At 45.0% G+C, this 19,198-nt stretch overlaps 1 protein-coding gene and 2 long non-coding RNA genes across 3 annotated transcripts; all 3 read right to left on the bottom strand.

Moving 5' to 3' along the window:
- Positions 1-959: 959 nt before the first annotated feature.
- On the bottom strand, positions 960-4,685 carry LOC129735014 (uncharacterized). The gene is made up of 3 exons (XR_008730500.1): positions 4,499-4,685; positions 2,390-3,343; positions 960-1,079 (listed from the first exon to the last, which is right to left on the bottom strand). It is a non-coding gene; the product is annotated as an uncharacterized LOC129735014 (long non-coding RNA).
- Positions 4,686-5,026: 341 nt separating this feature from the next.
- LOC129735008 (ankyrin repeat domain-containing protein 26-like) lies at positions 5,027-9,740 on the bottom strand. The gene is made up of 4 exons (XM_055700396.1): positions 9,614-9,740; positions 7,457-7,670; positions 5,099-5,282; positions 5,027-5,035 (listed from the first exon to the last, which is right to left on the bottom strand). Exons 1-4 carry the CDS (start codon positions 9,738-9,740, stop codon positions 5,027-5,029), a joined length of 534 nt encoding a protein of 177 aa, XP_055556371.1.
- Positions 9,741-15,469: 5,729 nt separating this feature from the next.
- LOC129735012 (uncharacterized) lies at positions 15,470-18,795 on the bottom strand. The gene is made up of 2 exons (XR_008730499.1): positions 18,706-18,795; positions 15,470-15,510 (listed from the first exon to the last, which is right to left on the bottom strand). It is a non-coding gene; the product is annotated as an uncharacterized LOC129735012 (long non-coding RNA).
- Between the last annotated feature and the right edge of the window lie 403 nt (positions 18,796-19,198).

The raw sequence follows: 19,198 nt of genomic DNA, 5'->3' as shown, positions 1-19,198 counted from the left end.
GCTGAAAACATACAGCAGCTCCTCCACACACGCACTGGAAACATCACGCATTTTAAACCTGCCCAGAAACCAAGGGGTCAGAAGATGACCACACAAAATCCAAGGAAGAACTGGGAACTGTGGCCTTGCTCGATGTGCTCAACTGATAGCAAACCACACTGGGAACTCTTCCCAACAGAGCCACTCCAGAACTTACACAAAGACACCCATCTAGCTTTTATTTGCTTCCTCCATGACCCCCAAACGATAAGGTACTCGCAGCCTGAATGGCAGGGATAACAGAAAATGATATGTAAGAACCTGACCAGAAGGTGCATGTGGTTCTCCTGGGTATTGGCTCGGTGCCTGGAGAATTTTCTGGGCTCACCTGTTGCAACAGTTCAGCCTTCTCCTCGTCCAGCTGAGCAACGCGCTCTTCAAGGTGGGATCTTGACTTCAAGTGCTCCTCCCATGTGCTGTGCAAGTCCTTGGATGTCAGAGCCAGCATGTTCTGCTTCTGCGTCTGTGAAAGCAACAGTGGCAGAAGAAAAAGTAAGGTGGCCGGAAAAGACAAGAGCGCAGGAGAATGCAGTAACTTACACAGAAACAGGCCTAAGCTCTCTTCTCCCCGTCCAAGACCTATGGCCAAGGTTGATGTGGAGTGTAAAACACACCTTAGGAACCATAACCAAGAACAGCAGCTGGAGCTGGTGGGAAGAAGGAATACTCTAGAAGCGACAGGATGAGGTTACAACTTTGGGGGATAAGATGACATGCACACACACACAGAATCACCCTACAGCTTTCCTGCAAAGCTCCTCTGGTTCCCTCTATACTTCAGTTTTCGTAAGAACACTGCAAAAGGTGGTGCAAAAGGACAACATTCGCTCCTACTTTCAACAGCTACACTCAGATTTATTCATATAGTTACAGACATTAAGTACCTTAGTTTTCAACTTTTTTTCCAACTCCTTTTGCAAGCGCAGCTTGTCTCTCTCCAGGTCACTGTGGTAGCGCGTAGTAACTTCAAGTGAAGCTTCTGGCATAGATTGCTTTTTAAGTGCATCAGCAAGCTCCTGCTGCAGTTGTCCAAACATGCCCTAACGAAACAGTTAAATGAGCATGAAGAAAGTTCTAAGAACATGAAATACGCCTTTAACTTATTTTGTTATACAGTTAGACCTGTCTAGATTGAACCCAAAAGTATGAAATTTTGCCTGCCACCAGCAGGCATCTGCACAGATGATGACCTCTCATCATCTTTCTCAGCTGAGCACCTTTGACTATCAGCAGCTGTTCATGAGGATTTCTGTTTCCTAACACATAAAAAAGGCTCAGGTATTGTTCTTCCTTGAACAATACACAGGAACACACTGCAATCGGGTATTTTTTCCTAACAAAACCCAAAGAAATCTGTTGTGATCCAAGAGCCACAGTTTGACTGCAAATATTACTCCGGTGACTGAAGGCAGGACTTTGTGTTAGATTGTTCTTTGTTCTGTTTCTTCACTATACAAATACAATTAAATGAATACAAATATCTGAAAGCTCCTTTGAGATACACTTTAAGGGTATGTTGAATCACATCCTCTTGTAGTCTTCTTACTCAGCTCGTTTTAGAAATACTGATAGATTAGGTTTACAAAAATCTGGATAGCTCATATATATATATAGCTATATACATATACACACACACACTCTCTCACATGATCTTCAAAAGGAACCCATTATTTTGGTAGTAAGAATACAAAGCAAGTCACAGTTCACAATGATTGACAGTACTGCTGGAGTGTGGCTACACATCATAAAAGAGAAAGCTTAAGGTCACCGTCTGACATGAACTTTGAGGAACAGGCAGGCCCCTCAGAACCCTCAAAACACATACAGAAATCAACAGCTGGACATTACTAATACTCTTCAATCTTGATAGCAGCTTACAGAGAACCTATTTTTTCCCCTCTATAGAAGCTTCATATAAATCTATCCCCAACCACTTCACTTCTCTGTATCTTCATTTCTCAGCCCTCGTGTATTGGATGGTTCCTCCTTTTATACCACTCTCATTCATGTCATCAGTGCAATACTTACATCAAAACCATCCAATACTTAAGACTATTCTATAGGGCATAACATGGACTAAGGAAAATAGATGGAAAAAAGTTCTAGAGAAGAATCACCTTTCTTGATCAAAGCTTAGACTTGGATACCTTTTTTCTGTTCTCTGCTTAGATCTGAGGACTAATATCCCCGCTGCCAAAACTTTCCGCAATTCCGAGGGAAACATAACAAACCAGAACAAATCAGTATTCTTTGGTCCCATGCATGTAACTTGCACCGGATACATTGTAGGAACAAACTGATTTCAAGAACGGACAAACTTTAAATTGTTCTTTCTACGCATATACTTTACCTGTCTTTCTACTACGTCAGTCTCATATTTAAAGACTTGTTCCCTTAAATCAGTACACTTGGCATTTAAATCCTTGTTTCACTCTTCTATTAGATAAACTTGCTTTTCTGTATCAGCTCTAAGTTTGTTGAAAATGTCATTAAAACGGTCCTGCCCATAATCCACTATTTTTTCTTTCATGATCCTCTTGTTCTGCATCTCTTCCCATTGCTGATGGAGTAAAAAGGTTTTCACTCTGGAGCTGGGCCAATCGCTCCTGCAAGGACTCCTGTTTTATTACAGGTTCGCTTACTGGATCTTTCTCAAGTTGTCGAGCATGATCACATTCCTGTGCCCGACACTGGCCTTGACTTAATTCTTTTTTGTCATTTCTAAAAGCAAAGCTTTTTCTCTGAGCATTTGCTTCAACTGGTGAAGCTCATTTTCTAGCCTGTTAGCTTTGCTTTTAGCTTTACACAGCTGCAGAGACAAGCTCTTGTTGGTTTCTTGCACGTCAGAGAGGTCACGATGGAGCTCGACTTGCAAGCAAAGGCATTCATCACGTTCTCTGGGAAATCTTCGTTCAGCATTGCTTTTTGATGACAAATGAAGTTCAAGTTCTTGAACTGCAGCGTTCAGGGAGGAACGAAATGATTCAATTTCTGTCTCTAGTCTGTCTTTGCTTTTGTTTGTCTGCTCAAGTTTGGAAGTCAGCACTGCAGATTCTGTCTTTACTAAGTCCAGCTCCGCGTTGAACTGAAAAAACATTTGTCTTAATGCTTCCTTGTTCAGTTTAAGTTCCTTTTTGAGAGCTTCATTTTTTTCTTTCAAGGTCTCATTTTCCTTTAAATATTTTCCTTGTTCCTCCTGGTGCCTAAGTCTTACTTGAGTGAGTTCTAGCCTTAGCATAGCAATCTCATCTTGTAGTAACTGATTCTTGTACAACAGATCCTGTTCTCTATCAGTGCTGGATTCCTGAATGACAGGGAAAATGAATAAAGAGCCAATTGGGAAATGAATCTACAAAAAACCTGCAGCAATAAACTGCATTTTAACATTTCTAGTACTGAAGCATGACTTCAAAGATGAAGTTTCAGGCAATAAGCTACTCTGTGAACCCATGCACATGTACAATGTACGTACACAACGGAAGTGCAACATATCCTTAAAACCTAAATGAACATCCCAAATACACAGTTTCGTTTTTTTCCCCCCCTTAAACCAGCAACCAAAGCTTTTAAAATGACAGCGCTTTCTTGTATGTGCATGCCTTTATAATACTGCCTTTAAGGTTGAATTAGTTGTGCTACAGATCTGGTAAAAACAAGGCTAGAAAGGGTAATTTCCTTCTCAAATGTCTTCTGAACACTTATCCTTTTGTATTACTGAAAGTTAGCTATAAGACTCAATCACCCCCGGAATGCAATAGTCCTGTATATTTCCTCTTTATTGTATGTATAACTTTTTTCCACTTAAACACATTCACCCTACATTTATTGGGCAGCACAGCCAAGAACAAAAAGGCTTCCAGGCACTGCACATTCTTTAGGAAATTCAGTAAACTCTTTTCAAGATCTTTTTTAATACAGTGTTTATGATTGCTTTTTCTCCTCCAGTTACTCTGACTCTTACAGAGAGTTGAATTCATTGCTGATAGTCGATCATAAAATTTTAGTTATGTGGAGGTGGCAAAGAAAGGCATACTTGAAGTAAGTTCAATAAGGGAATAACTAATTTAAAAAAAAAAAGCAATGGAAACACAAACACTGTCAAACAACTTTCTTCCTGGTCAACCTTGCCATAGGTAGCTAGGTGTTTCACTGCTAGAAAGCCTAAAAAGCGATGACAAAATGTCTATGAAATGGAAAATAACAGATAGGTTAAGAAACGGGGTAAATAGTGTCTTCTATTAGTTTCCTACTTGCACAAGTAATTCAGGTACATACAGGAGTGATGCTGCTTTCCAGAACTTTTAGACATAAGAGAAAACAAGAAAGGTATTTACCCAGGTAAGTTACACGGGTAAACAGTAAATAAACCATCAAGAAACAGAAAAAGCTATGTAAGATTTATTATGACTTTAAAACAAACATGGTGAAATTTGATTTATTAGAAAAAAAATCTGCTTACCTCTGATTTTTTTCCTATAGATCTTCTTGTCTCTTCTTCTAGTTCCGTTTGTCTCCCAAGGTGGTTGTTCAAAATTCCTTCTTGAAGGGCTCTGGCCCTCTTTTCCTGAGAGAGCTGTCTCTGTGTTTCATCACGTTCCTCTTCAGCCTACAGTAATACAATAAAACTGCTTGCATCTTAAGAAAAAACAGAGCTAGCAATACATCTTCCCATTCTCCCTTGCATACTTGAAAACATTTTTGATTCCCCACCGTTATGATAATCCACCTATAAATAAAAAAATTTAAATTTTCTTAGGAAAATTTAAGAAGGCAAAATACAGGATGTTTTGTAGTAATTCAAAAAAAGGTCAGGCTTTGCCTGAAATACAAATGAAACCTAAATTTTGAAAAAGGAAAAAAGGAATAATAAACTGCAAAGCAAAAAAAAAAAAAGAACAACCCAATTGTGAACCAACTGTACTCTACTGTTCTCAAAATTTGACAATTGTTATCCAGCGCCTCTTCCGTGAACAAAGCGCCTCCTTCTCTAGGCATACTGGAATACAATTGAAAAGAAGCAGAAAATAAGACAAAGAGTTTAATTCATTATTTAATATACCTGTTTCAAGAGCTTTCTCAGTGTTCTTAACTCCATTTCTGAATTCCTAGACTGTAACTCAAGTTTCTGTTTCTCCTCCATCTCTTTACAATATTGATCTTCTTTCCTTCGGAGGTCTTCTCTCCTTTTCTCACACAGCACTTCTACTCTGAGCCTCTTTTCTTCTTCTTGTTTCAAAGAACATCTGGGATTTAACGGAGTATTTGAGAAACAAAAGCACTGATATAAAAGTAGATATTCCACATGATGGAGTTGCAGAGACAACTCAAACCATAAAAAATGTTAAACGTTTTCAGAGTTCATATTTTTACTGTACTTTTCAACTTTTTAAAGAATTCTAACTTTATTCCATTGTGCATGGTATCAGTTGTACAAGATACAGAAAAAAAACTTTGAGTGATTTATCAGTTATTTGTAAGTTTGTATAGGGAAACACACACCAGTGTGCACACTTCTATAATAAAATTAAAAAAACCCATCTTCATATTACAGCCATTTTGCTGAAAAAGGAGTTTGTTGTCTCATCAGATCAAAGCATCGCAAACTTTTACTATGGTTAGTATACATTTTCTTAGTATACTGAGCATTGCCTACACATTACGGATTCAGTGACCAGAAGCAACACTGGTGAATCAGCACGCCACTTATCTGTGGCAGACCCAACAATTTTTCAGCAAGCCTTCTGTAAGTCTAAAACAACTGCTGACCACAGGCAGAACAAGCAGCTTCTGTTTACTCCAGAAGGATGTCAGTGTTCAAAACCAGATTCAGAAATGCATGGGGTTTAAGCTGAATACGATTAAAAACAGTTTTAAACCTCAGTTGGATCTACCTCTGGGAGAAACTACAGCAATTCCATTTTGAAGCTGACTTACAAGGAAAGCCTTATGGAAGGTCAGCTTCTTTACCAACTGAAACAATCAGCAATAAGCACTGACATGGTAAAAAACGGTCCATGGTGTGCCCACGGTACCCAAACAAGCAAGCAGCTTTGTGTTTGATCATTATTTTGACTATTTTTTCCCATATACTCGCAACAGTGAACAAAAAAATAAATTTAAAAAAATCGTCAACGTAAGGGAAGAACTGCCAATTGAAAGCCTGCTTTAGAAATTCTGCAAAACAAGAATCAACCACCACTAAAATTACTTGAAAGACTGACAGAAGCATTTGTATTTGAATGGTGTATATTGCAAGGAAAAAGCTTTACATGTAATTTCTAGTGTAATTTCGCAAAAAGTTGCGAATTAAAAATAAATTTAACGCTGCTTGGAGAATTCACTTAGAATGAAAATACTACTTCTTTATACTTGACAGATGCTTGAGGATTTTGAACACCTGCTGAAGTCAAACCCAGGCCAAGCTGGGACCGGCCTCGTCTTCCTCGTACTCCCCTCCCCCGCGCTGGGAGGCCCAACTCCCCCAGGCCCAGCTCCCGCAGCCTCCCCTCACAGGGCTGGTGCTCCTGCCCCCGGGCCAGCCCGGCATCTCCCTGCCGACCTCACACGGGCTGGGCAAGATCTCCTGGGCTGGGCGGCCAAAAACCGGACCCCGGGCTCGAGACACAGCTCAGCAAGCCCTGAGGAGGGGTGGGCACTCACTGCCCCCAGTGCCCTGGCACTGCTGCCCCCCAGACAGCCCAGGCCGCTGCGGGCCGCCCCAGCTGCCAGCTCACGGTGGCTCCTGCTGAGCTCGCTCTCTGCCTGGGCCGCCTGGCCCTGCTGGGCCAGCTCCCCAGCCACGCCATCCCACCGGGGATCACCACAAGGAGATCTCCCCTCCCAGGCCAGGGCTCTGCAGTTGTCCTTGCTCAACTGCCTACGGTGCCTGCTGGCCACCCCTGTCGGACGTGATGTCAACAGCGATGAGAAACCTCACGCCTCCGGGTCTAGCTCAGGAGTGTGGGGAAAGGGGCAATCCCAAACTTGACCCTTCCAACAAACAAACAGGTAAGCAAACAAATGCTCTAAGCTCTGGTTTGACTTGCACTGGGTGGAGTTACCAGAAATCCTAGTATTATAGGCCAACTGAAGCTGCAAGGACAAAATGAAAAAAAACCAAACACCCAACCATCTCTCAAATCTCTCTTATAAATCTGATTTCCCTGTATACACTCTCTTGCTCTTTTCTTGCTAGAAAACAAAGTTAGAACAACATCCAGAAGACTGTACATGGAGCTGGTATCCGGACGTTTTTCCCCTCTCACATTATGTACTTCATAGCATAACTGGCCCACGGGATTCAAAAAACCCAAACCCAAAAGCCTGGAAACTTCTCATCCTGTTGCCTGCACCATCAGTGTCTTTCGGAACAAAACCACTACCAAGATAATACATTATCAGACCACAATTTACATACTTAAGGCTTTGGATATCCCTTTTCCATTCTGCTTCTTGGTGAGCCAACACGGATTTCAAATCTTGAGTCTTCTCCGCTCTGAACTGTGACTCCTCCCTTTCGTCTTCCAATTTCCTTACTTCTCTTGAGAGCGCTTTATACTGATTTTTCTGACGTTCTATTCTCCGTTCATATTCAAGAAGTATGTTTTGCATTTTCAACAAAGTAGCAGAACCTGTTTTGAGACAGAAAAGACACAAAGCTGCACAAATACTGCCCAATGTATAAGCTGTTCAGTGCTTTGCTGTATTAGGTGCAGGTGGCAGGTTAGTGGGAAGGTCCCTGTGAGAAGCCAGGGGTCGCCCCGTGCTGGACATGGACGGTTTCAATGGACCCACCGCAGGGCACAGCTGAGCCTCTCAGCCGTGCTGGCAGCTCCTCGGGAAAAACAAATGTAGGAAAGGGCAAAACCACCACACGGGCAGAGAAGGGGAAAAGCATGTGAAAACCAGCCCTGCAAACGAACACCCAGGTCAGCGAAGGAGGAGGGAGAGGTGCTGCTCCAGGTGCCAGAGCAGAGATTCCCCTGCAGCCCCGGAGAGAACCATGCTGGAGCAGATACCCACAGCGCAGTGCTGCGGAGGACCCCGTGCCAGAGCAGGCGGATCCTTCCCGAAGGACCTGCGACCCATGGAGGGCCCAGGCTGGAGGAGATTTTCCCCAAAGGACTGCAGCCTGGGGGAGGACTCACACTGGAGCAGGGAAAAGGGACGAGGAAGGAGCAGCAGAGAAACTGCTACGTCCCGACTGCCGACCGCAGCCTCCCCGCGCTGCCTGGGGAGGTGGCAGGGAAGGAGCGCGGCAGAGCTTGAGCAGGGGGGGTGCCGACGTGTCCTTCTCAGGTTTGGGGTCTTTGTTTCTCACTATCCAAATGTATTTTAATCGGTGGAGTCTGTTTTGCCAGTGACAGTCCCTGGGAAGTGACAGCCCTGCCTTCACACTGACCCACAAGCTTTTTCACCCCATTTTGTCAAGGACGGGCAGTGGCAGCACTGGGGGGGGAGTTTGGCCTTCGGCCAAGGTTAACACTTGCCTAATGAAATTTTAGCATAGTTTAAGAGCCCTAGTAAGTGATGCTTATGTTTATATAATGCCTTGTGCATATATGCAAGCATCTTATGACAGTTGAAATTTGTTATATATATGTACTTACTATTTTTAAGCAAAGCCATTATTTTGCTGTACTCTTTGTCATTAGCTGTTGAGGGGTGTGCTGGTTGTGGCTGGGATAGTGTTAATTTTCTTCGCAGTCGCTGGTACGGGGCCATGTTTTGCAGTTGTGCCGCAAACAGGGTTGGTAGCACGGGGATGTGTTCGTTACGGCCCAGCAGCGCTCACACAGAGCCAAGGCCTTTCCTGCTCCTCACCCCACCCCACCAGCGAGCAGGCTGGGGGTACGCAAGGAGCCGGGCCGGGACACGGCTGGGACAGCTGACCCCAGCTGACCCAAGGGATGTGCCATGCCATGCGGCATCATGCTCAGCATATAAAGCTGGGGGAGGACGAAGGAAGGGAGGGACATCCAGAGTGATGGCACTTTGTCTTCCCAAGTATTTGTTATGCGTGACGGAGCCCTGCTGTCCTGGAGATGGCTGAACACCCGCCTGCCCATGGGATGTGCTGGATGAATTCCTTGCTTTGCTTTGCTTGCGTGCGTGGCTTTTGCTATTAACCTGTTTTCATGCCGACCCATGAGTTTTCTCACTTTTCCCTTTCCGATGCTCTCCCCCACCCCACTGGGGTGGAACAAGTGAGTGGCTGTGTGGTGCTTAGGTGTTTAGGTGTGGCTGGGCGTAAACCACATCAAGGGGATATAAAGAAGAAAAAGCTCTTGCTGACTTTTGATGACCGCATTAGAAGGAGCTGAACTGTACTTTGCAAGAAACTGCTTCTCCAGCTCTGACTAGACAGAGAACCAATGATAACGTAAGGCACATCGGCTGGTAATGCAGGCAACATCTCAGGTCAGGTGACAGTTTCACAGCTTTTGAGGGGGATCTCTAGTCACAAAGAGATACTATATCAAAATATGAAATTAAAATACTTAGGAGCGCATACAAAGAAATCATGTTTTAAGGGGAACTTGTAACAGCTGAAGACAGAGACTTGAAAACATACCCATATGAACCACACCAAGCTCTTCCAACAGCAGCATAGTCTCCTTGTAGGTTGAAGCTTCCAACCGGACATCCTCTGAAGTTGGGTCAGATGAGTGAGTTAAACCAGCGCCATCAGTTACTTCCATTGGTATGCTGACCTACAAAAAATACAGTACTTTCTGTAATTCCACTGTCTAGTATTACAGACCATTACAAATGCATGAATGATTCATTCTCTCCTTCACAGCCCACAGATTTGTCTCAAATACAATAAAGCTGCATACCAGCAGCAATTTGTACATCTGGTTGATCACTACATAAACACTGCTCCCATCTACGTGATTAAAAGCTGATAGAGACTGTTTACCAAGAAACTAGTTTTACAGTACCTCGTTCCTTTCACTCCTGGGTGTTGCTGCAGGTCTAGAAAACAGAAATATATTTCAGTACTGAAATGCTTACTTTGCATTATGAATAATACCTACAGTAGCTTTGAAAACTTAATTGCAGAACTGAATTAAACTAAAATCTGGTATAGTAACTTTGCTAGATATAGTTCAAGACTGAAACAATTATTGTGTACTATTAATGTCTACTGGAAGGCTAATTTTTCCGCAAGATATTAAGCAAATAGTTGAAATAACTGTTCCCTAAACTTCACGCAAAGTGACAGAAATCTTACAGCTACAGACATGTAGCTATACGGTTATGTGCATTCCCTGTTTAATACCAGGGGTTTAGCTCTCTTCAGTACCGAGAATCCTTCTCCTACAGGTCAAAGAACTGTAATTTTGGATTCTCTGGTGTCCTGGGTCTGGCTGGGATGCAGTTTATTTTCTTCACAGCAGCCCACACAGGGCTGTGTGTTAGACTTCTGACCAAAACAGTGTTGATAACACACCAGATTTTTAGCTAGGGCTGAACAGTGTCAACAACTTGCTCTTTCTCACTTTGCCACAACCCACACAAGTAAGTTCAGGGTGGGCAAGAAGTCGGGAGGGTACGCAGCTGCAAGAGAAAAGGTGGAGTGGGGAGCAGGGCAAAAAATCCTGAGATACCTGCCGTGAAAAAACCTGAGATACCTCACCCTTTTTAAACACATGAAATACTTCTATGCCTGTGCACACACACTCATGTAATGAATCAGAATTTGTGCACGTGACCTTATTGTTAACTTGGCCAGCATGTTCAAAAGCACTCTAAACAAAAGTGAACTGTTTGTCAACACAAAGCGCATCAGGTGGTCACAGGAAAGAACAAGAAAGAACATCAGGCGGTCACATGAAAGAACAAGAATCTTCATATGCATCAGGTTTACAAAAAACCAAAACACACAACAAAAACCCAAACTTGCCTCTAGCTCTCAGGCCAATTTTTATCATTAAGTAAGTTTTATTTTCAACATTCCTTACATGCATACCTTCCTTCATCCTCAGATGTTTCACTGGAAGTGCTCTCATCCGGTACTTGACCATGATTGCCACTGGAAGAGCTCATCTGCTGATGAGCCCTCTGCTTTGAAGGCTGTCTTTTACCTTTCTTTGCAACTTTGGCATTCAGGGCAATTTTACTGCATTACACAGAAAGAAAGAAAGAAATCACCAAGTTACTAGGTTTATAAAAAATATTTCTGTGAAACAGACATTAAGATGATGTCCAGAAACAACTGAGACAAAAAATATCTATGATAAAATCACAGACTTGACTGTAAAGATCATGGAATACGCCCAAGTATTTAAAACCCTTCCCCTAGGAGTGCAGGGGACACGTGGAATCTGAGCTAGATCCAGGTTAAGCTGGACTATATCCAATAGCCACGTTACAGAAAGCACCTAGAGCAGAGATTCCTTTGAAGGACAGACAGAAAAAGCTCCTGCTTAGGTCTGCATAAAAATACGTGTGCCTTCTTTAGACTTTTGAGATTGGTTTGGTAATATCATCTTTTCCCCTCTCCTGACAAAGGGCATATTAACTTAATGAAAAGGAAAACACCAACTGCACGGAGATCACTAAAATCACCTAGAAAAGGGAGTAGTAGCAAACCCCAAGTTCCTACTTTTCTTTTCTAGGTGGCCATTTCCTACAAAAATAACTGCTTTTTCCAGTCTTCAGTTCTGGTTTTGAAGATGCATTTTACCTCAGTGTTAACATGGAAATCACAGGAATTTAGGTGGGGGTTTTCTTTTGGTTTCCCCTTTTCTTTTTTTAGAGCAGGCCATAAATTTGAACCTCCATCGTGCGCTTCATTTTGTCAAAAAAGAATTTTTCTTCATTTTTTGAGAAGCAGTGGACTACTCACTATGGCTTTCACCACTGAGGAAACTACTTCAACTACCACAGTATCAGAAAACCTAAGACACTTACATAGTACTACAAATAAGAATTAGAGATTATTTCCTTAGCTTACCCTTTCATTGGCACTTTACTCAATTTTGAGCTCTCCCCAGATGAAAAACTTTTTGTCTTTTTCTTCTATCATGTTTTCATTCTCCATTTTCAAACAGTCATTATTCCTTACAGTAATCTTTTGTTTCATTTGCCGATTAGTGATGTTAATTAATTTATCCACACATTTTTGTTTTGCCACGGTCTGCACTTTTGAACATCTTTGTTTGCTTTTTTCCTTCTTAACCTATAAAAACAAAGTTAAGCTTCACGTATTTCTAGAGGACAGAAACACCACATCCAAGATTGATTAATTCAGGGTTTACCCCTGAAATAATCTAAAAAGATATTTTTAATTCATAGAGAAGCATTTTCACAAAATTACACTACAAAGTGTATTATGCCATTGAAAGTACTTCGAATTCACTCATGATGCAAGACATAACAAAAATACAACCCTTAGAAAGAAAACAATAGTGTATCTCTAAAACAGGAACAAGGAAAAAGTGAAAACATTACTGATGGACAAAGCGTTAGGAGGACTGCACAATGTTCGTTGTAACACCACCAGAAAAAAATCAAGTGGAACTGCGAACAAGGAGAGGAAAGAAAAAAAGATCCCAAACCCACAAACACAACTGGTTTCACAGGAAAGAGGAATTTTAGTGAAAGGCAATGAAGACACACCATGCAGATACCACAGCACATGAATTAGTAGTCAAGACCCTGTTCAGAAGCTATTTTCATTCTTTGATTCAGAATCAGAACTGATAGAATTGTATGGATTTCTTTTTATGGCAATGAAGAGATAACTACTTGCACTGGAACCAAGTGCCACCTGCTGTTAAACTGGAACAATAATGCCTTCCGTTTTGCAAAAATGGGGAAAAAAGACAACTCTCCACTGCCCTCTTTATTCACCAGTCACCTATTTCCATTAGAACAAACCCCAGTTTGTAGGAAGCATCTTCCCTTCGTGACCAATAGCTCAAGTGAACAGGAAATATTCTGCCTGGCTCCAGAAGGCTGCGGGTCTCCCCAGGCTCTTTTACACACGCTCCATCGCTGCTATCGCTTCAGCAGCGGTTTTACCTCCCAACAGAGACCTCCTTAAAAACATGTTCTGACTTTCCTGAACAGTGGATTGTATCTCACAGTTTCATTGATTTGCGCAGCAGAATCCTGCAGTTTCCGTTGAAGCTAACGAAGACTGTGTGCTTTCAAACCCAAGCACGTTCAGCACCTCCACCATAACTCTGAATTAGAGCTATTGCCTAAACCACTACATGCTGCACACGCTGCCCGTGCCAGCCCTGGCTAGCCCAGCCCTGTTTTACCGATTCATCCAGGCACTTGCATCAGTGCCTCTGACTTGGTGAATTTACACATGAGAAACCAGGCATTTCTGACCAACACCCATGCTCTTTAACCGCACCGGTTATTTTTAAATTAATGACACATTACTAATTAAAGTGACCAAGACAAGTCAGAATTACAGCTTGGTTGTAGTCAAAATCACATGCGCCACAGATTTTCCCTGAATTTCTTCACAGCATCACCTATGATTGCTGTTGTCAAATACATGACTGCTTCTTTCTTTACCTGCAGAAAGCTTGGCACAACACGTACAATAGTGTACAACATACAGCTCCATCTGACAGTCAGACCAGAATGACCTTCCTGCAGTGCAGGCGGGCTGCATGTCTCCAGTAGCACCCACAGCCCCAGCCTGCACTGCTTTAGAGACAGCAAAGATCCACGCTGATGAGAAACGCTCTCACGCACATGGCATTTCACCTTGTCCACGGATTTGAAACACGGGTTGCTTCGCGAAATTTAATTGTATGGTTTCGTTCCAAGGCAAAACAGACTGTCCAACAACTTTTCACTTACACTAAAAACCATAAATATTCACCTTCCATATGAACGGATACATGCCAGGATATGTACGGCTGATGAATTTTTTCGCATGTTGCTGGGGAGCAATACCTGCACGTGTTCATCTTTTTGTCCACCTCTACTGGGATTCCTTCTAGCTGGGTACGTTGCATCTCAGGGTTGTATGGAGGGGATTACCTCCAAGCAGCGGGACAGATCACCCCTGTCGCTCCTAAACTGCCTCTGCTGAGCACCTCAGTGCCTCCCACAGTGGTGGCTTGCTCAGGAAGAGGTGGCCTGTGATGGCTCCTCTCCGGTGCACATGCCCACAGGACCACCGAGCAAAGGACTATCCCACACCATCTTTCCCCTCTCTGAGAAAGAAAGCACGTACGCATCTATGGCTGATCTCCCTTCTGAAGCAGTACAGCTCAGCTGAGACCTCAGACCGCTTTTCTGCAGCACCTGGGATTCTTACCAACACTGTCTCCGTGGACTCTACCCGGACTCAGTTTTGTGCAGAGGAGGTGTTTACTGCCGCATGCGCAACAGCAACGGCAAGGGCAGGCAGCGCAGCGATCTCCTGTTACCGAACGTGCTGCTCTGGGACTCCCAAACAGGCGGTCAGTTATATCCCTGGCAGAGTTCTCCAGCAAAGCCACCCCCGATTTGTACCCACCTCAGCTGTACAAACACGGTGTAAACAGACGCGCAGCGGCTCTTTACCTCCAGCACTGTATGTCCCTTTCCTTCCCATGTCACCACCACCTGCAAAAGCGCTCACGGAAATGAGCAAACCCCACCCGCGAGAAAGAGGCAGGGCTTTCAAAGGGAAGGAGGGTATTCAATGGAAGCTGCAGATGTGCCCTGCCTGGAGAAGGCACCACTGGCAACCCCTCCTCTGTGAGAGCTGGGGAGATGCAGAGGGGGAGGAAGGCAGGCGTCGGGGAGTAACTAGAAGCCCTGGTTTGCTACTGCTGCAGTAGCCCTGGCTGGGGGGACAATAGAGCTCGCCATGAAATGACGATCAACCAAAATATTTCAGAGGCGCACAGCAGGGAGCACAAGCTGCTGGCATCAGCAAAGGGCTGTGCTCAGCTTTTCTGCAGCACGTTGTCACAGGCAAGGTGAACACGAAGCACAGGGAGGATCTGCAGTTCTACCTGCCTTGCAGGGGCTTGGCCTGAGCTCCCCCTTTGCAAACCAAGTCACCCTCCCGCCACACCGCACAATCTCTGCTTAATGTATGTCCCAGCAACTGGGGTACCACATGCAGAGAAATCTGAGAGGTCCCCCCTGGTCACAGCTCTAGTCATCAGTGGTTCCAACAACTTCTGATGCTCAGGGTGTGCCCTGCGCCAGTGGTCCTCCCTCCAGGCGCCCCTCCTCCTCTCCATTTGCCCTGGAGTAGACAACTCAACATCACACCCATTCTGGGGAGATTTAAGCCCCAAAGAGCTCAGAACTGGCTGAAGCCAGCACAAAAGCCTATCTTCTCTCTGAGAGTTGCAATGTCCTTACACCCTCCCTGTCCTTCCCGTCTCGATCAGAAACCAAACAGGGGAAGCGGTGCACGCAGATACACAGAGAATACTGAATGGGACACACTGGCTCCTCTTCCAACTCCTTTATTGTCTCAAAGGTGTTTTCATTCTGTTGGAGGAAAAAAGAGAGAAATATGTAGAGTCCCCAGGTTTATCCCTGGTAAGCACTTTCACATGTTCATTTAGTAAAGCAGATTAGATTGATTCCTCAGATTTATTTTTTTTTGGGGGGGTGGGGTGGGAAGGCGGGGAGGGGGATTATAATGAACTCATTCAGTTTTTAAATCAGGCTTAGGAGCCATGACTCACTGGCTACGAATACATGTACACACATGCATGTACAGGACAGCACAGAATACTCTATTTACTCATATGCCTCTGAAAAGACTTTTTTTTTTCTATTATTTGTTGTTCTCGGCATCATTTATGGCTGGACTGCATGGACAAGATGGTTTTCTTAATTCTGTGAAAACACTTGCATCTATTGATGCCTGCACCTCTAAACATAGTGATATGGTCATACAGCCAAATCTGCAAAGCGGATTACTGTTCTTACACCATTCTGGGCATGGCAGGCATACCCATAGAAACACCCCTGATGGCCTAATGGTCATGCCTATTTACACATTTATTTCTGCTATTTCATCCTCTGTAAAGAACAAGTGCTCCTTTCCTCGACCTGTCTCAGAACAAACCTGAATACTTAAGGAATTAAAACAGATGAGTCGGCCAAAGGAAAATTTAAACAGACTTAATTTAACAATGCCAAGGTGTTATTACTAAAATGCAAGCACTTTGACAGCAGGTATCTTATGAGCGCTGTGCAAAGTGACACAGAAAAGCCTCAAGAAAAATCTACTAGAGTTTGGGTCAATACACTAAATCCCAGCACAATGGTTCAAGGGTAAGGGCACTTTAAAACAGAATGTGTCCCGAATCATGTTAGGAAGAAGACAAAGAACATATCCTGCTGGGAAGATCATTAACGATTAGGAAAACTCGAGCAGGCTACTATAAATTTGTCCCAGGTTAGAAAAGGCCAAGAATCTTTCAAAGGACACCACAAAAAAATAACATTTAAGACAAAAGGCAGTGTAGAAGCAAATGGAATTAAAAGGAGTCCTAGAAAGTAAATCTTTCAGTAATAAGCAAGCAAGGCTAATAACAATCTAGGGCATAGAAAAGATTAGCTCAGCACCAGGATGCACAGCAGATAGGAGAGCAAATTAGTTCTGTCTTACCAAAATGTAAATGGGGGGGGGAATTCAGTACTTAGTGTTTCTCTTTATTTTTCCTGCACCTAATTTTTAACTGTTAAGAGAAATAACACAAAAGCTTTATTTTTGCTAATGCCAGGCAACCAGAATCTGGAATTTAAATTAATCCTTTACACACTGCCATTTGGGGATCATTTCTACCAGATCCAACAAGGATACAAGGGATAGGACAAGAGGAAATGGCCTCAGGTTGCCCCAGGGGAGGTTTAGATTGGACATTAGGAAAAAATTCTTCATTGAAAGGGTTGTCAAGGACTGGAACCAGCTGCCCAGGGAAGTTTCAGGGTGGCCTCACCATCCCTGGAGGCATTTCAAAGATGTGTAGATGTGGTGCTCAGGGACACAGTTTAGTGATGGACTTGGCAGTGTTAGGTTAATGGCTGGACTCAATGATCTTAAAGGACTTTTCCAACCTAAATGATTCTATGATTCTATGCTGTTCAAAATGACCTACAGTCTTCCTTCAAAAAAGAGGGGCTATATTGCTGTTTCAATTGTACTGGTTATCGGGTAATCCAGCCTCATAGCACTCTTTAAATTAAAGCTTACAAGCACCGAGATATTCCCCAGTGACTGCACTTTAGCTAGTTTGATATTAAGCTATACATTTTTCTTAACGTGATTAGCAGCATACCTCAAGCTATGTTTGAACATATATTCTTAGGTGAATGGGAGATACTACCAGCTTTTCATTAGACAGAACATACGAGTATTTTAAAAAGCCAAACTCTAACAGAATACACAGCACAAGCATGTGTTTCTGCCAAGATATTTTCTATTAAGTAAATCAAATGCATATGTTCGTTCTCTCCCTCTTCTGTCCATGCTTAAAATCCAGGCAAATTTGCAGAAGAACAGCGCAGAGAGCAAGGTGTTAGAACTTAGAGAGAAGACCCACAACTTCTCTCGCACATGCTCTTCTGCTACCTGTAGCTACGTGCTTACCTTTGCACTCACATTTGTTACACAGCACACTTTGGTGCCCGGGAATTTGATTGATTTAGATTCGCCCTGACAGAAGGAAACCTTTTTTTTTAACCGTTTGACCTTGTTTCACTTCTAACTGGAAGATCAGTCCTGCCAGGAAGGAGAGCTGAAACCTCACGACAGCTGGAGGGTGAATAATCTCTCTTCAAACTCTAAAACTCTGCGTATGAAGTTTCCTTTACAATTTGTACTCCACCGGGCTATTAAAAATGTACGAAAAGCACAGCAAGAAATCAAGCCGCCCGCCAGTACAGAAGGTGCCAGCAGCTCCTCCTCGTTTCGCGAAAATCCAGCCCTCACCCTGAGGCTGCGAGACAAAATCCTGTGCAGCTGGAAGCGGCAGCGAGCCCTGGCCCCGGGGAAGGGCAGCTCAGCACCCTGCAAGGACGAGGCGCATCGCTCCGCTCCCCGCCACCCCGGGATGCCACACAGCCCCGGCGCCGGGCAGCGGCGGCAGCACGGGCTCGCTGACGGTAACGGCGACCCTCCTGCCTCCCCCGAACGCGTAACGAGAGGCGAAAGCACCGTCCGGGCCGGCGGCCAAAGCACCTGGAGCCGCATCTCCCACCCCGGCAGGCCCGCCACTCGCCGGGCCGCCACCCCCCTCGCACCCAGACGGGGGGCGAGCCCCGGGAAGGGACATGTCGCACCGGGACGTCGCGCAGCCCCTCCGAGCGCCGAGGCCGGCAGCGACCGTCTCCTCGGGACCTGATGCTGCCGGCCAACGGCCGGATCCCATCGCCCGCCGCGCAACGGATCGAGCACCCGCACGGCCGAGGGACCAGCTACGCGTGTCTGCGGGGACGGGAGCTGGGGGGCAAACCCACAAAGCTAGCACAGCTCTTCGCGACAGGAAAATACTTTATACACCTGGAAAAACCGTTTACGATGACCTTTAGTCACACTTAACCCTCACTGGGTCTTACGAGCCTCGTCCCCATTTAAAGGCACAGCGGTCTTTACTTTCACTCAAGTGTTCATGCACAGTTCAAGTAATTTCTGTTTGGTCCCATTAACCAACTGGTTCTCCTTGAGCTTACCTTGTGCCCCAGCTTGCCCCATGGCGTCTGTTCCCCCTCCCGAGGCCGTGTGCTGCCCAGCGCCTGCGACACGCGCTGTCCCCCGGACCCGCTCCGCTGCTTCGCTGCAGACACATCTTTCCTCTACGCTGCCACTTAAGGCGCAGAGCTGCCTTCTGCTGACCACCGACGTGCAAGCCGTCGGTCCGCAACGCTTCCCGGGGCGCCGGGGGCTGCCTGCGGCGCGGCGCGGTGCGGGGCCGGGGGCGGCTCTGCGGGGGCTGCCGGCGGCTGAGGCGGAGCCGCGAGTGCGGAGCCGCGGCGCAGCCCCCGGGTTCGCCCCCTGCGCAGGGCTGCCCGCTCCCTTCCCTGCGCGCTCCCCGGCGCTCGCCGCCTCGCTCCGGCCTCTCCCGGAGAAGGGGTCCGCTCTCCGGCTGGCCAACGCCTGCCCCGAGCCGGGCACGGCCAGCGCCGCCGTCGCAGGAGCGTGTCGGGCCGAGGGGCGGCGGCGAAA

This window comes from Falco cherrug, unplaced genomic scaffold, assembly GCF_023634085.1.
Source record: "Falco cherrug isolate bFalChe1 unplaced genomic scaffold, bFalChe1.pri scaffold_101, whole genome shotgun sequence".
Lineage (NCBI taxonomy): Eukaryota > Metazoa > Chordata > Aves > Falconiformes > Falconidae > Falco > Falco cherrug.
This window is presented reverse-complemented; position numbering and strand designations above follow the sequence as displayed.

Bases quoted from the DNA above. Each gene is read 5' to 3' on its own strand.
- LOC129735008 (XM_055700396.1), bottom strand. From the start codon at position 9,740: ATGGAAGTAACTGATGGCGCTGGTTTAACTCACTCATCTGACCCAACT. The intron at 7,671-9,613 runs GTATGTTTTCAA...GTCTCAAAACAG, and splicing joins GCTTGGTGTGGTTCATATGG to GTTCTGCTACTTTGTTGAAA. The intron at 5,283-7,456 runs GTATGTAAATTG...GTTAAATCCCAG, and splicing joins AGGGATATCCAAAGCCTTAA to ATGTTCTTTGAAACAAGAAG.